General features: G+C 36.1%; 2 protein-coding genes across 2 annotated transcripts in view; one reads left to right on the top strand and one right to left on the bottom strand.

The window, feature by feature from the left end:
- Nucleotides 1–1,673: 1,673 nt before the first annotated feature.
- TRMT5 (tRNA methyltransferase 5) lies at nt 1,674–10,501 on the bottom strand. The gene is made up of 7 exons (XM_012724400.1): nt 10,497–10,501; nt 10,193–10,217; nt 9,985–10,016; nt 8,710–9,365; nt 6,533–6,657; nt 2,602–3,256; nt 1,674–2,279 (listed from the first exon to the last, which is right to left on the bottom strand). Exons 1-7 carry the CDS (start codon nt 10,499–10,501, stop codon nt 2,236–2,238), a joined length of 1,542 nt encoding a protein of 513 aa, XP_012579854.1. The 3' UTR covers nt 1,674–2,235.
- Nucleotides 10,502–10,658: 157 nt separating this feature from the next.
- SLC38A6 (solute carrier family 38, member 6) overlaps nt 10,659–17,276 on the top strand; it is a 55,799-nt gene continuing 49,181 nt past the window's right edge. The window contains exons 1-3 of the mRNA XM_004682085.2: nt 10,659–10,845; nt 11,998–12,128; nt 13,607–13,680. Coding sequence (XP_004682142.1) covers nt 10,741–10,845; nt 11,998–12,128; nt 13,607–13,680 — 310 coding nt within the window. The 5' untranslated portion in view covers nt 10,659–10,740. The remainder of the gene's footprint in view (nt 10,846–11,997; nt 12,129–13,606; nt 13,681–17,276) is intronic.

The raw sequence follows: 17,276 nt of genomic DNA, 5'->3' as shown, positions 1-17,276 counted from the left end.
GGAGAAATAACATCTTTTAATTGAGGAATTACAAACAACCACCTGTTAATGGTTATCTGTAGTGGAGATTTGACATGAATCATCTTTAAAAATTTCTTTTCATGCAAATATTGCCAAACACTGGTAACAATCCCAGAACATGATTTTATTAACTACACATACTTGGAAGAGCATTTGTAAAATCCTAGATCTTTAGTGTTATATTTGCCTTTTAGTATGTCATTAAACATCTTTTCAGATGAAAACTAGGTGGAAGTTCCTCAACTGCAGCTGCATGAATCCCCAAAATTTCCCTTGCATTTGCCCAAGACCCCAAATGTGCTAAACTCAGAAGATACCCCAATTTGTATAATGGGATTATAATGTAGAACAATCAGAGGTTTTAAAATCTTGGGTTTACAAGCTTTGTAAATTTGCCTTTCTTTGCTTTCACTTTTTTTACCACCAATAGTGGTTAACACAGCAGATTCTACTTCAGTTTATAAAGAATTAGGTTTATTCAACTTTGAAAATACTCACCTGAAATTGTTCCATGCCAAGTATTCAGAGGCTAATTTCTTCAATAACTCAAACTCAATAGTGACAATGAACAATGAACAAGAAGTGAGCAGTATTAACAAGATCAACACATCAAGAGTGAAAGAACCGCTTGAATCCTTGTACCTTTTTAATTGACTTGATTCCTAGTGTCATCAATCCTTTGACAAACTCTTTTGTTGCCGAAGATCAATAGTCTTACACGTGTTTAATTTGGATGTTATTTCTTCAGGGGTAGCAAACAACTCTCCATCAGTAAGTGGTTTCCCTTGCTAACAAAAATCACTTGAACTTTGGTTGCAGCCTCATTTTCATTTTTAATGTTGTAAAGAATTCTAACGGTTGCTTGCCTATTGGGAATATTGTGATGTGTCATTTGGTTATGTCAATATATATTAACTTGGTTCTAGAAGCTCTGTCATCTAATTCAATATGAAAATCAGACTACACTGTGCCATAAACACATTATTGGAAGTCTATTTTTTTTGTTTTGACAGGATGGATACACACTGGTAATAATCAAATCAGATGTTATAGCTTACTATACGCAGTATCAAAATGCTGTTGAACTATAAATGTTCTTACAATGAATTTGCAGTGTGCTGAGCAGCAGTGTGAAGTGATCTGAATAATACAGAGTCAGTCCTGTTGTTAACCATGAAAACAGCCGGAAAGTATGTTTAAAAAAAAAAAAAAAAGGCATGGTGTATTCCAGTAAAATTTTATTTATGGATAGTGAAATTGAAAATTCATATAATTTTCATGAAATGTTACTCGTGTCCCATGCCTTTTGCAGCAACATGGATGGAGCTGGGGAAGATCATGCTTAGTGAAATAAGCCAGAAAGAAAAGGAAAAATGCTGGGTGGTCAAACTCATAGCAGGAGTATAAAGGACCAGGCAAGAAAATAATAATGAACTATATACCAGAGACATTTTTTTCTTTATTTTTACATCATTTTGTACATTTTTTTTTTTCATCTCAATTGTAATTCCCGTGGGTTTCCCATCACCGAGTCACCGGTGTGCCATCACCATAGTCCCCTCCTCCCCCCCATTTTTGATCCCATTCCTCACTCCACCCCCACAAAATGTCTCTGTATACCAGACAATGGTGATGGCATATGAGTGCTTTGGTAATGGGAAACCCATGGGAAAAGGCACAAAATGATGTAAAAAATAAACATTATTTAAAAAAAAATGTTACTCGTTTCTTTTTCAACCATATGAAAATGTGAGAAGCATTCTCAGGTCACCTGCCACACAAAATAAAAGTAGTGTGCCATAATCTGCCTGTTTCGGTCTAAGTAATCTCATTTTAAAAAATTTATAGTGATGGTGTAACTACTTAAATCATAGTTACATCCTCCAATTAAGGATAACAACAAATAGCACTTTAATTTTAAGCTTTCCTACTTTATTATACCATTATCCTGCCTTCAAAAAATTATATTCCCAAATAGTAGGCAGTATTTAAGTATTTAATAAAATGTTAGATATTATTTATAAAATTATAATTTTAATATATAGCAGAATTCAGTTAATAATACTCAGACTGTGAGAGAGCAAGCACAAGAGGGGTTTTAATGAGTAGCTAATTTACAAAGTTATACAAATTATATTTACATAAAAGTCTAGTGGGGAGATGGAGAAATCATTTCCAATTAAGCAGTTTGTGGTTTTTTTCTTCTAAAAAGGCTTAATCCGTCCTTTGGCGTTTAAGAGGTGGATCTTCAAGAGTCTCTGTAACAAATAGAAAACCTGTATTAGGTAAGATACTTACCATTTGAAAATACTTTTTAAAAAACAAATAGAGGGATTTTAACGGCTTAAATGTGTTCAACTTAGACGTGGGCTTATTATTCTAATGAACAGTCTATTAAACTGAACAATGTATCATTAAAATTGGTAAAATTGGATCACAAATGAATGGCAAGAGATCTTAAACAGAAACATCTAATTAGAATTAGTTTAATCCAACTTTAATACACAATATAATATATATAGCTTAAAAAATATGTGAAAGACCTTATACTTGACATTTAATCTCCCAGTTGTCACTCACCTGAGTTTAAGGGCTGGTTCTGGTACAGAACAGCAGCAGGAATCTGAAAGGTGATGCATACCATTTCCTTGTTAGGGGCCACGTTTCTTACTAGGTGAACTGAACTGCATGCCTCCAAAGAAATACCCAGGGCAGCTCCAGCTCGTTGCTGAACATCCTTAGCAGGATTAGCGTCTTTGGAAAAGCTGTAACAGTGCACTATGGGAAGGAACTCATGGCTACGTGGCTGCCCATCTAAAAGCAATTTGAAAGCAGTGAGAAACTCGATAGCCTTGGCTGGCAAGTTCATGACAATGTGCACAGAGTGTTTTCTTTCTTTGGACAGTGGCCCCAGCTGCTCCATTAACTCTTTTCTGACTGGTCCTTGCAGGAAGTCTTTCCCATCCAAGTTAAAGATCTTTACCTTTTGATCTACTTTATTTAATTTACAATTGTGCAATAGCCATTTATGGGATTCAGGATTGAGATCATTGGCAAATACAGTACAGTTTTTCTTTGCTACAGGAATGACAAATGGCCCAACTCCAGCAAAAACATCAAAGAGGACATCCCCAGGTTTGATAAGTTCTGTGATACGGCTATGTTCTGTAGAGAGACGAGGATTCCAGTAGACTTTTGAAAAATCAAATTCATAGGTGTAGTTGTTTTCTCGAACCTGGAAAAGTATTATGCTCTGTTAATCTGATTAGTATTAAATTCTTGTCATTGATATTGGGTGGGGGTACCTATTCCACCCACCACCCACATTTAAATTTACTATTAAAAACAACTGGGTATTTAAGTATTTCAGTCAGAATTCTGGAGTTTATATTATCTTGAGGCTAGTTACTATCTCAATAGATTTTTTTTTCATGAGAAAGGTCATTTCTTCTAGCCCAAAAGGCTCTCCTTCTCACTCTAAAGGGCCATAAAGTGATTCTCAAAAATAATAATAATTCAGATACATCAAAAGACAGGCTTTATTGGCCTATTTGAAAAAAATACTTTTCTTGTGTTATCTAATGGAGAATGGAAAAACTAACTTGAAACAACACACTACTCATAACTTCAAGTGATTATAACTGCTAACCATGTGCTAAGGTTGAACGCTAAGCTGCAGACAACACTTACACATGACAAATACACCTCCCTTCTTATTTAGTGTAAGAGAGAGGCATGACATATAGATGTGTTCTGTTATTTAATTTTGAGGTGTTTTGTTTTTAGAGTTTCATGGACTTTTGTACATTTCACACCCACAAGTCAGTGTGTAGAACAAATCACTGCCTGATCTTCTTTCTTAAACTTGAGTTTTCAAGGATTAACTGGATATATACAGGAGGGTTAGTGCTGAACAAAATTAAAGACTTGGAACCATTTCTTTTGGGGCTATTTGAAAACATAAACATGACAGAAAATAGAAAACAAAACTAAAAGTTATAGAATACGTCATGAACTATCATGTTAAGCCCCTTATTTTAACAGGTAAAGAATCAAAGGGTCATTAATTCTAAGTTCTATAAACCTGATAGTGATATATCTGCCTTTATGGAGCTTAATTCCAAATCTACATGTATTTTTTCCCTCTCAACCACATCACATACTCTGGCCACACTATTAAAGTCTTAGAGTTTAAATGTTTCTACATTGCATCAACTAAAAGTCTTTCTAGTCTTTCTGGGATGCTTTTCCTAAAATTACTTGCCCCTCCCTCTCCCCTCTTTTTTAAGATTTACTTATTTATTTATGCATACAGAACTGGGGTAAAGGCCAGAGGTGCAGGAGGGGCAGTGGGAGGATTCACCAGAGGCAGAGTGGGGAGCAGAACAGACCGACTGATGAAGTACTCTGCTGAGGGGAGCGGCAGGGGAAATAGGAAAGGCCTGCTGTTCCATGTGAGTCACCTTCAGGGTGGGGATCGAACTTGGGCTGCAGTTAGCTTGCAGTGTTTTGTCCTAACTTCTTGTGCCACCAGAGAGGGCACTCTGCTTGCCTTTTTAAGCTTCTTAATGTGAAACACTACGTGGATTGGGGAGTGGGGGATGGGGGGGAAGGCAAATAAAAACCCCAGTCACATTCTAAGTATCCAGGTACTCATGCTATCTTTTATATCTCAATTTTACTCCCTTAAAATACTTTTCTGCCAGATTTCACTTTCAGGAATCTTTCTTATCACAGCATGGGTACTACTATACCTAAATGTTGTATGATTTCCTAAAGTAAGCTAAAGTGTGAGAAACTGTTTGGAACTGAGAAATTTATACTCAGTCTTTATTTTATTTATTTTTATTTTTTTTAAGATTTATTTATTTATTCATATAGAACTGGGGTACAGGCCAGAGATGCGGAGGGTGAGAGGATTCACCAGGGACAGAGTAGGGAGCAGAACAGGCAGATAGATGAAGTACACTGCTGAGGGGAGCAGTGGGCGGGCCAGGAGAGGTCTGCCATGCCATGTGGATCTCCTTCGGGGCAGGCGGGAATCAAACTCATGAGGAAGTGGCTTAAGCTTCTCAGTGCTGTGCTTTAACCCACTGCGCCACCAGGGAGGGCCCAAGTCTTTATTTTATAACATAAATATTACTGCTATAGAATATATCCAAAGGATAAACTTTAGTTGACTTATGAAACTAAGTGCAACACTTTTGTAAAATTACTGAAGTTTCTCAGAGCTTTCAGATGCTCTTTGAGAGAGATGCTACCCATTAACCCCAAGAGTCAATACCAAGTGAACAAAATGCATAATGTTCAATCTTGTTATGCCTAAAGCATATGCTCAGTGTCAGCTGAGATGAGCACCATTACCAAAGGATTCACTTTCAAATCTTACTTCTATACAAGACCTGATAATTATGCACCAGTAGTAGGCAATGGAGTCTGGCACACAGGGAACCATGTGTGAGGGTTAGAGATAATAGCCCAGCTCTAAATTCCTTGCTCATTCCTTGTTACTTCATCTTCATAAGAGAATATAATAACAAAATCATTAGTCTATAGGTTGCTTAGGATTTGTTACATTTAAAACATTTAGCTCAGCGCTTAAGGTAGTAATATTTTAAGTATTTTGATACTATTAAACTATGGAGAAGTATGATACTTAAATTGTTATGTAAGTCTATGTGGTCCAGAATTAAAGCAATTATTATTCATAAACATAGGAAACAAGTCAAACTCTCCCCTAACTTGGGTACAAAATTTCACATAAGGTCAACATATAGTCATAAGACTTTTGGTTTTCAACAAGTTTATTATATTCTGCATGCCACAGGATTTTAGGAATGAGAGATGCAAAAAGTGGTATAGACCAGGAATCTATTCCTACATATTTTAAATTTTGTTTGAACTAGATATTTGATTTCTCTTAGAAATATGTGCTCAGTAGAAAAGCATAAAGATGACAACATATGTCACAATACCAAATAAAAATCGATCCACTGTTAATATTCTGATACATGTTCAGATTTATAGATATTTGATTAAAATGAAACTATGTTACATATAATATTCTACAACTTGCTTGTCAATGGGCAATTTATTTTAATAAGTATGGAGCTAGTCTAATAATGGATAATTCCATTTTACTATTATATCAAAGTCAATCAATTCTCTATCAATGAATATTTAGGTTGTTTCCATTCCTTTGCTTGCTTATTTACTATTATAAAAATGGTTATGATGAACCTATATAGTCAATATACATAATTACAACTATATGCTAACTTCTTATAAGTGGAATGCTAGGTCAGAGGATATACCCATTCAAAACAGCAATATATTGATATTACAATCCTCTTCCTAAGATTGTATCAAATTTGTACTCCCTTCAATAGTACATGCAAATTCTAACATACTCATCAATACTACTATAAATATTTTTAATCCTTGTCATCCACTCCGATTCTAAACATTAATCTTGATATACATTGTACTAGGAGAAAATAAAACTCTATACCTTGGTCATCATGTTCTTCTCTCCAGAGAGTACTTCCATTTGGAAATTTCGGTATGTATTATCAATATTATTGATTTTATTTACTGCTGAGGTAATTCCTGGATTTTTGTCAATCATAACTTGGCCTAAAAGAGATGAGAGTTTATAATAAACACAAGCTATTTGTTTCAAATAAAATGGAAATGAATTTTCTATTGATTTATATAGAAAACTGCATGTACCATGTATAACATAAAATGTAAAAAACTTCAACAGATTGCTGTTAATGTCTGATAGCCTCCAATTTAAACACACAAAAAAACTGTCAGTACATTTTTGAAGAAAAATTTTTGAGGAGTTTGGATATTTGCAAATTTCTTGTTTTGTTTTTACTAAATCTTTTCAAATATACCAGTAAGCAGAAAAAGCAGACCATAGGGAATTGGCAAAGAATGGAAAGAAGTATAAGGGCTGTGGTAATTAATAGTTTTAAAATATCAACTTGTCCCATTAGCATCCAACCAGATGTTTATGTACTGTGTACTTGAAACATGGCTCCATTTATGTACATTCTCTTCTATGTCAAATATTTGCCAGAGTAGGAAAAGCTACAAAAATAATAAAATACACAGACATGGTGTACTGATGACTTTTTATCAAAGTTGACTTTTTGTCAGCATTTAAACAATTTATAAGGATCTATATGATATTTCATTGCATAAGGAAAGATAATGATATATAAGTATATAAAAAGTATGTGGTAATACAAATATGCTGAAATATAACTAAATTTCTCCCAATTCTCTGAGAATTAGGTGCTAATTTTGAATATGATTAATATTAATAAATTCTAGTCAGTCATTATTCTTATCTGGTTCTGTTTCAGATATGAGAACTCATTTTTTTAAGGTACGTAGTTAGGTTAAATAAGAAATTAAATTTTTGTATAAAAGGCCTTTTCTGAAAGGTGTATAGTAAATGCTTTAGAATTTTTACTGTATAAAAATTATTGCTGTTTCACTTTAAATTGGAGTGCCCCTTATGACAGAAACATTATAAAATGGGAACACCAAAAGGAATTTGGCAGTTAAGATAGGCAGTGACTCATGGGACAGCCTAAATTTGACATTTGTACCCAGTGATAAAAATCTGCTTAAATGTTTATTATGTTATCACTAGGTATCATCAACCTCTTCATCAATATAAACAACAGAAATGCACAGTAACATATTTCTGAAGTCCTAACCATGCAAAATACTACGCTAGAACACTGAAAATAATTCCCAGAAGTTCTGACAATTACTCTACATTAAGGAAAAAAAAAAAATCTGGAGAATGCATGAACATTAAATATTTATGTAAGAACAAGTGCAATAATAGTTCTTATAAAAATTATTTTCTTGGCCCTCCCTGGTGGCGCAGCGGGTTAAAGCACAGCATTAAGAAGCCAAAGCCGCTTCCGCATGAGTTCGATTCCCGCCTGCCCGGGAGGTGACCACATGGCGTGGCAGACCTCTCCTGACCCGCCCGCTGCTCCCCTCAGCAGTGTACTTCGTCGATCTGCCTGTTCTACTCCCCGCTCTGTCTCTGGTGAAGCCTCTCGCTGCCCCTAAGTCTCTGGCCTGTACCCCAGTTCTGTGTGCACAAATAAATAAAAATCTTTTAAAAAAAAAATTATTTTCTTTCTTTTTCTTCTTTTTTTGGTAAACCCTGGGGATAAGGTAGACATACACAGCACTGGTTTTAAAAGGCTAGAAGGAGCACAAAAAAACAAGGTGCCTGACATACAGAAGAGGCTCACTTAGTTGAATTAACAAAAGCACAATGAAAATCTTGTATTTTTGTACTATACAGTACTAAAATTTATAAAACCTGGCATTTGGCATAAGCCAAAAGGTCCCAAAAGTCCTATGTACCTACATGATGAATCACCAGATTATTTTATCAAAGCTAAATACTGAAGTTTAATCTACACCTACATACTACATACACAAAAGCTAGACTTGGTATTTAGAATATGTTAAGACTTCAAAGTATATCCTAGATTGGGCCTCCAGAGGGTATGAAGTGAAGATTTTACTTAGATTAAAATGATATTGTCCTGTGCCTGTAATCTGGCATTTAAAAAAAATTTAAAGGCGAAAATTAAAACTTGCTAATTGCTATATAATACATTAATACTATTATGACACACCTACCAATTAAATTCTTGAAAGGTAGCTGGTGATCACGAAGGTTCAGGTGGGCAATATGTCCAACTCTGCTAAACCCTGAAGTCACATCTTGACCTTCAGGAAGCACAGCCCTCAAGATTTCCTCTGACTTAAAGTTTTCATAAGTTAGTTCCAAATTATATTTAGAGATCTGTGGATTGACATTAAGCTGCTTTAAAATACTGAGTTCTGCTTTCTCAAAGGAGTTACCAGTAAACATTTTATGGGGATCCAACATAATTAGCCTACTTTCTTCATCTTCTGGATCTTCAATCACACGTTTTATGCCTGGACGCTGCAGTGCTGTCCTTTTAAGGAGTCGCATCAATTTATTGACTATTTCTTTTTTCACTCTCAGCACTGGAATGGTGATGGTCTTTTTGAAAGCTGTTCTGTCAAGTTCTGTCATTCCGCGCACATCAGAGGGTGGTGCGAACAACTCAGAGTCTCTATGATTTGTTTCTGTTTCAGACATGGTTGAGAATCTTTTTCTTTGAGCCAACAAGAAAATACCACGTGCTTTGCTAAGGTTCTGTATCAGTGATGACCAAGCTAGTGGAATTAACCATACTGATTCAATTAGTCCACAGTTTCTCACTTTGAGAAGCTTTCTTGAGAATCCAAATGGCCTCCATAAGATCCTAAAGTAGTCATTCAAAAAAATACTGTAAGGCTACACATTCATTTACATATTCATAAATAGGTTTTGAACAAAAAATCTAAATTCTACTTAAATAATCTAAAAATCTAAATTCTACTTAAATGCTGATAATTAAAATTTTAGTGATGTACGAGAATATACTCTTTCAGCACCGGGATGATTTTTATTAGTGACAAATTTCCACCTTCAACCATCTGCTGCTGGGTCAGGGATTAATGACCCATCAGCCTTCCTATACTGAATGAATCTCTCCACCCTCAATTGTGTATACAACGCATATGGAAGACTGAGATTTTTGTTAAAGGACCATCTGTAAATACCCATTACACTTACCACGTTATCAAAGGAATATTTAGTAAGCTATTTGACCATGCTTATTGTGTCATATGCTCTGCCAAATGCTTTAAACGCAATCATTAACCTCAGGAGGTGTGCAGTATCACGTCGTCATTTTGTAAGTGAGTCTATGAAAGCTTAGAAGTAGGTCGATTTACCGAAAGTCCCCTGGCAGCTAAGTGGTTAAGCCAGAATTAAAATTTAGGGGCTGATGGATCTCAGTAATTGTGTTCTTAATATATAAATACTGCTGTATTGTTTACCTGGATCCTCGGTCTACTGTTAGGCGTCCTGCCTATAAATAGGTTTCAGTATTTTGAAGACTTTGCAGAGTCCCATAAACAGCAACAGTTACTCGCTTACGTTCTAAAATACCAAAGAAGTAATTTTAAGTGAAAAGGATCCTGGCCTGCAACCGGTAAAGCAACTGAAATTCCACAGGGTTCAAAATACGTTTAGCAATTAACTAACCGTGTCTCCCACCTGCAAAATGTGGCTAAAGGTCCATCAGAAAGCTTTCGAAAAGATTACACAAATACCTCACTTTCCAGTACTCAAACCCTAGACTCAGCACCCACGCCGGTGGATGACGCGAGACGTTTCCGCGCTCAGGCAGCTCGTGCCGGGAAAAAGCCCTAGGTGGTAAGGATGCTGCCACCCGACCTCCTCAGTCCCTACAAACTATCAACGGCACCGGGGCCGTCCTCACCGAAGTCTCAGTCCCAATCCACAGCGTCGCTCGGCTACTGGCTCCAAGACCAACCAGAACCCTCACCTCATGCCTGGGTACAGCTCGAAAATGGGTCGCTGGGCAGTGGGCGGGCCCTTGATGACATCATTACTCGTCGCCGCAGAGGGCCGAGCGTCCGTAGCTCTTGTTCATTCACTTTCTTCCCCGCCCATGGCAGGTACGGTTGCCGGGAGGGGCCAAGCCTCCTGCTCCGCCTCTGGCGCGACTAAGGACGGTAGGATAGAGGTAGTGACTCTCACATGGACTTGGTAGTCGGCCAGCGAGCAGCATGGAGGCGCCCAGGCGGATCATTGATGCTGACCTGGGCTGGTACGTCTCTGGTCAGCAGCCCGAAGAAGCGGAGGCGGAAGAGTTGAACCCGTTGCTAAGCAACGTAAGTGGTCTCAGGTAGTTTTCCGGAGCAGACGGCCTGTGGGCTGCCCTGAAGTGCCTGTCAAATAATGAACGGGCAAAGACTGAGGATGGCACGAAGATAGAGGAGGATCTGGATGGGGCTTGACATTTGGGGAATACTGTCCAAGACAGCAACCAAGATTCGGAGGAGCTCCTTTGGTATCCACGAAAGTGTTAGCCGTTTATGTGTCTAAAGAAGGAAAACTGAAGTGTACAGGTGCATGCACAGGGGGAAGAGGTGCAACACTGAGTCGGGTTAGACCTCTATTAGATGAGCAGCCCTAGTGTTCTGTAGTTCACAGCTATTTGTTACTGTTGTAGTCCTCTTCCTGTTTGCCGCCCCACCCCCACCCCCCAGTCTTGTGAGTTTTCGCAAGAGTCATAAGATTTTTCTTTTCTCCACTTAGTCATTGGGCTCTATAAACATTTTAATATAGAATATAGAAATCCTTAGTGAAGGAGTGGGAGTGGCCTGGTAATAGACATATTACCAGTATATAACCAGGCCTGGTTCTGTGTGCATGGCGCTTCTCTGGCCTAAAGCTTGTGCAATGCGCACTCAGCTTTATCGTCCCAGTCCCTGAACTGTAACAGTTTCTGGAACTTTGCTCCCAGATGATTTCTTGGGGGAGGGTATTTTCAGTAGGTTCCTGGCTGGTGCAACATAAGTTATTTCCAGTCTTTGCAAGAAGTTCCTGACCAGTCTCTAATTGGAATGAATGCACTTAATTTATTACGTATATTAGTTCCAAGAATTGAGGAGCGATAGTTTTGCACAGCAGTCCCAAGCTTACTTAGGGATTCTTCCGGGTCACATGCTGCTGAGGCCATAGTCTTCTTCCCCATCACATTCTTGTTTTATCTTCATCTTACACAATTGCAAGTTTAGTCATGGCTTTTTCTGAGCCTCCCAGCTCTGTATTGGTGGAGATGATTTTCTTAGGAAACAAAATTCCTGGATTGGTACTTAGTATAGAGGTGGAAGGTGAAGAAAGGAAACAAACCAATCTGGTTGAGCAACTAGTGTGACACAAAATTCCCAGTGGTTTGCAGGACACAGTCTCCCTAATCTGCCTTTTCTTGACAAAATTTCAACTTCACTATCCAAACATTTAAATTTATGTGCTTACAGGAATTTCACAGACAGGAATCCTCGGGTGTTTCATTTGGTTTCTCAGTGTTTAATTTGATGAATGCCATCATGGGGAGTGGCATCCTTACCTTAGCTTATATTATGGCTAATACTGGTATCCTTGGATTTGGGTAAGTTTTTTTTTTCTCTTTTTACCAGTACTTTTCATTTTGATGATATACAGTAAGAGCAAAGAGACAGAGAAATGTTATTCCAGAAGTTGGTGGTACACAATTTCTAGTGTAATTTATTTCAATGGTTTTTAGCATTTTCCTGTTAATTTTACACTAGTCTGTAGCTTGGATGGATGCTATATAAATTGTATTTTTTTAACCCAAAAGTGCAGCTAGTTAAAAAAAATGGAAACTTGATCCATATTTTTTTTATGACTTTCCTCTCTACACGCCTCCCCCCCCCCATCCCCCTTCTAGGCCAGTCTTTTATTTCTGGCTTTTCTGCTTCCATAGTACATGTATATGCATTCTGTTATAATGACTTTGTAAATTGGTTTCCCCACTAAACTCTGAAATTCTTTAATAGTAAACCTCCCCTTAGTATCTAGCACTGAGGTCAAAAGAATGAATGAATAAGTTTGTTTTGTCAGAAACAAACCTGTTTTACTTGGACATTTAAAATATATTGAGCTTCACTTTTTTTAATTTCTTATTTCTTGATAAACCAAACCAACTGTTAAAATAACCTTTTACTGTATTTTACTATTGAGTATACTCACAGACTTTTTACAATTTTAAATCTTCTCAATGACCACATAGGTAATATTTAATAATAGGACTTACCATGGTACATGTGTGCTCACAGAACATTACACTTCCCATTTGGTGACATCAATCTGTTATTTTGTGACACTTTATTGACAAGTGTATTTTTACCTCTCACTTTGCTCCTTATTAATAAGAATTAAGTGGATCTAAAAGAGAGAATATCTTGAACTATTGAGGGCAAATCTTTAAAAGCTTGTTCTGTCAGTATCCTGAGAATAAGTAGGGGGTTATTCATAATGTTTATTATCACCTCTTTGGTGAGAGGACCCCATTATTAAATTGTTTGCATATTTTTCATATTGTGTCATTAGAAAATGTGTTGACTGCAATTTTTGGTTTGATGAGTGTGTGTATGTTAAATAGATGTTAGGAAATACTGCCTAATTCATTATTAGATAAAGGTGTGAAAAGAAGGGACACATAATTGGCAGGGGAGGGCTGAAAGAAAAAAGTAGAAGTCTGTGAGGTTTCACAATTAAAGCTTGTCTTAAGACTTAGAATAGGAAAAAAATAGCTATAAGAGGGAAATGTTATAAGATCATTGAAGGACTAAACCAGCAGTCAGCAGACACGAGTGCTAGTGGAGGAAATTTGGTTTTGTTTTAAGTCAAGTTTCTAGTTTGTGTTTTCATTTAAAGAGCAGTATATTTTTATTTAAATAAAATTTGGTAAATAGATAAAAATATCTTCTTACGTTTTTTGATCACCGTTTCTACTCTGAGACAATATCTGCAAACCTTTGAATGTGAAAAAGTTTGTTTTTGTAAAAAAGTATCATTCAGAAGAAACTTTTGGGGGGTTGATGACCATGCACTCTTGTATTTTAGTTTCTTGCTGCTGATAGTTGCTCTGCTGGCTTCCTACTCAGTTCATCTCCTGCTTAGTATGTGTATACAGACAGGTAAGTGTACTGACTATATTGACTCATTTGATGAAGCAGCCTCTTGAGATTATATCTACATATAAGATTAGATTTCTCAAATCTAATTTCTCATGGGCACACATTTTTATTAGGTAGCATGATTGAAATGGAGTATTTCAAAACACCAGGATATGTAGATCCCATCCTTTGTCCACAAATACAGCTTAATTTCCCGGGTTTCAATAGATCAGGAAAAGAACCTAAGGAATCCATACCTTTTGTTCAGATTGTGCTACTCCTTGGATGATAGTTGCCTTATGGAAAACACTTTCTCACATCTACATCTTTTGTCCCATCTGCTGCCATTTAGACTAGGTAAGCATGGCAGAACTAGAATTGTGGGAGGCAAGGCCACTAAGCTTTGCACGTATAAAATAAGATGGGGTTTTAAGTAAGTGAAAAAAGTATATGTGATTGTTATATATATAGGTATATGAATACACATGTATGTGTGTTTTTCTATTTGGAACTTTATTATGTAACTCAGTCATATAGTGAATAAATTCTTTTTAAGTAGTAGCAAATGAAAGTATATGAATTGCAGGACTTCTGGCATTAACAAATATACATCTACCCACCCTGGTCTTTTTTTATTATTATTACAAAAGTTTATTTTTACATTATTTTGCATTTTTTTTCCCCATCTCAATTGTAATCCCCGCGGGTTTCCCATCACCAAGTCACCCGTGTGCCATCACCATAATCCCGTGCATCCCCCCCCCCCGTTTTTGATCCCATTCCCCACGCACCCCAACAAAATGTCTCTGGTATGTGGTTATTCATTATTTTTGTTATTTTCCTGCCTGGTCCATTATACTTCTGCTATGAGTGAAACCATCCGGTATTTTTCTTTCTCTTTCTGGCTTATCTCACTAAGCATGATCTTTTCCAGCTCCATCCAAGCACCCTGGTCTTTTTATCTGTCTTTTCTGTCTTTAGATGAAATCAGTTATGATGCTAGAATCATGAGTTTAATTCATATGTGGATGACTTCACTATGCTTTATGTGATCTTGTAGTTTTCAGACTTTAAGAAGCAGAATCGATACATAGAATAAATAAAAATGGGATTATTTTGGCTTAAATAGTCTAAAGGTATTTTTTGAGAATGTTAAGAGTCATCAGAACTATTCCTAAATCCACTGCTGTAATCTGTTTATGTATCAGACACACTTACATATCTTTTTATAAACAGGCTTCTAAGTGATTGTTAATCCAAACTGGTTTAAGATAGCTTATAGCTATAACTTGTACGACTACCATTGGCGTTCCAGCCTACAAATGTGTGCCTCTTCTTTCAGGAGGCTTGGGTCAGATAAAATATTGGTCAGATAAAAATACTAGGAAACAATGCAATAAAACTAATCTCAAAGTAACAGTTGTTAATAATGGCATTGCTGGTTCAGAAATGATGGCATTATATATACTTATTTTAAATCCTGTTGAAACTTGTTTGGAATTTTAATACCCTTTTGAAATTTTGCTTCTTTGTGTAAAAATTTTATTTACTTAATAGTGATAGTTAACATCTTAATGATTATTTCATTATAGATTCCAAGTCCTAAAGATTAATATGTTATCAATTACATGACAGTTATGTCTTCATTAGCTATAATCCTTTGCTTATTAAGTTAAATTATTTGGGGGTAATAATTCAATTTATGAAGATTTCCAAGGAATGTTAATTTTTTTTTTTTGCTTCATTTTAACAATGTTTGGCTTTAAAATTCTAACACGATATTGTTCTTTTATAAATTTGGGACAGATAAATTGAAAAACCTCTACCTCTCTTTCTTTTTCTTTGATTTTTGTAGCCTGCTTGGTCTATGAGCTAACTGCTTCATGGTTCTTCGTACACATTGATGCACCTGTCTTCTGTTGATTGAATTCCTTCAGTCAGTGTAAAATTCTCTCTGGAGGTAGGCTTTTCAAAAAGCTAGCTAGCTAGCCAACTATATATTTATAAGACTAGAGAGTAATATGTTGCTAACTTTTCCTCTCATTTTGTTGGATTGTCATTAAGGACTGTCAGGCTCAGATTGGATTCATTGGTCAGAGAAGACAATATCAGAAATCTTTACAAAATAATTTTATTATTTTCCTGGTGTAAAAGGTGAAGTGAAAATTTTACTTTATAAAAGTAAAGAAATTCTGCACATTAAATTCTATTTTAGATTTAATATAGAATCAGAACTTATTGAGACCTAGTTTGGCGTATAAAGTACCTTAATCTCTGTAGCTTTAGTTTCTCATCTGTAGAATAGTAATAATAATACTTCCTTCTTGGAATTGTTGTGAGAATGAAATAAAATTGTGTGTGTGTGTATGTATATAAAATACCAGATCCTTGATAAATACAAGTTTTTTTTACTACAAGTTCTTAATAAGACAAAATCTTTGAGGATTGCAAGTTACCCACTGCAATCTCAGAAACAGTTGACTCATTGTGATCTTTGGGAAAATGTCTACACTCTTGGAATAAGCCTACAAATTGTTCTCCTGTCTTCCCCATCACTGTCACAAGGAAAGAATGAGAGTTCTGGTAGTCCGCATGTTTCTGCTCAGAACTTGACTCCCCAGTACACCACTATTTCTCATGGTACCATCACCATTGCTTTCCTTGAGATAATTTATATTAATGACATTAGACTGTCTTAATTTATTTCGGTCAGCTCAGGAATCCATTGTTATCCTTAATCTTCTAGACATTCCAGATAACTCTGTCATTGCTTTTCTGAACTCATCTCCCACTCCTGCCCAATTGTTGAAACTCTTTACTGTGCTGTCTAGAAAGGGGTGGAATTTGGTAGTGATCAATCAGTAGTAGGACCATGAAAATAAATAGCTGAGGTTCCTCTATGGAACACCATATTCATACTTCCTCTATGGAACACCATATTCATACTTTTCTGGTTTTCTTTATATTTCATTTCTACTTAATCCTTTCCTCTCCCTATCCTTTACATTGGAGTACTCCTCTGTTCTCTTTGGTTTTACATGCTAAGGCTTATAATGACCTTGATATTTATACCTCTAGCCTGGAACATTTCCTTGAATATCAGTGTCATATCCAAATGCCTTCATAAAAACATCACTACTTGGATATCTAACATGTTGCAAATTGAACAAATTCTCCATTTTTGCACCACTATTTTTGCATTTGCATCCCCCCCCCATCTAAATAGAAGGAATAATTTTTCTTGTAGTTCATTAGGCAAAAGGTTTTGGAATTATTCTGGACACCTCTTTTTGTTATTATTTCCATATCCAAATACAAACTACAAATGTGAAAAAGTTCTTTTTTTTTTTTTTTTATAATTTTGAAGGTTAAAATGTTGACACACATTTCTGAAAACCATGATGAAAAGTTATAGATGCTACCATTTAGCTCCACCTTTAGACCTACTAGATATTTACCTAGATGAGTTTAAAAAAAACTATACATGGAGGTCTGTATTTATTCATGATTTTCATAACCTACTGGCCACCAACATGTCCTTCAGTGAATAGATAAACTGGCAAATCAAGACCATTGAATACTAGTCAGTACCACAAAGAAATGAGCTATCATGCCAT

This window comes from Condylura cristata, unplaced genomic scaffold, assembly GCF_000260355.1.
Source record: "Condylura cristata isolate star-nosed mole 26May11 unplaced genomic scaffold, ConCri1.0 scaffold00013, whole genome shotgun sequence".
Lineage (NCBI taxonomy): Eukaryota > Metazoa > Chordata > Mammalia > Eulipotyphla > Talpidae > Condylura > Condylura cristata.
This window is presented reverse-complemented; position numbering and strand designations above follow the sequence as displayed.

Excerpts from the sequence above, each read along its gene's own strand:
- TRMT5 (XM_012724400.1), bottom strand. Across the intron at positions 9,366-9,984 it reads ACAGTAGACCGAGGATCCAG|GATCTTATGGAGGCCATTTG; the intron begins GTAAACAATACA and ends TGACTACTTTAG. Across the intron at positions 3,257-6,532 it reads AGAAGAACATGATGACCAAG|GTTCGAGAAAACAACTACAC; the intron begins GTATAGAGTTTT and ends ATACTTTTCCAG.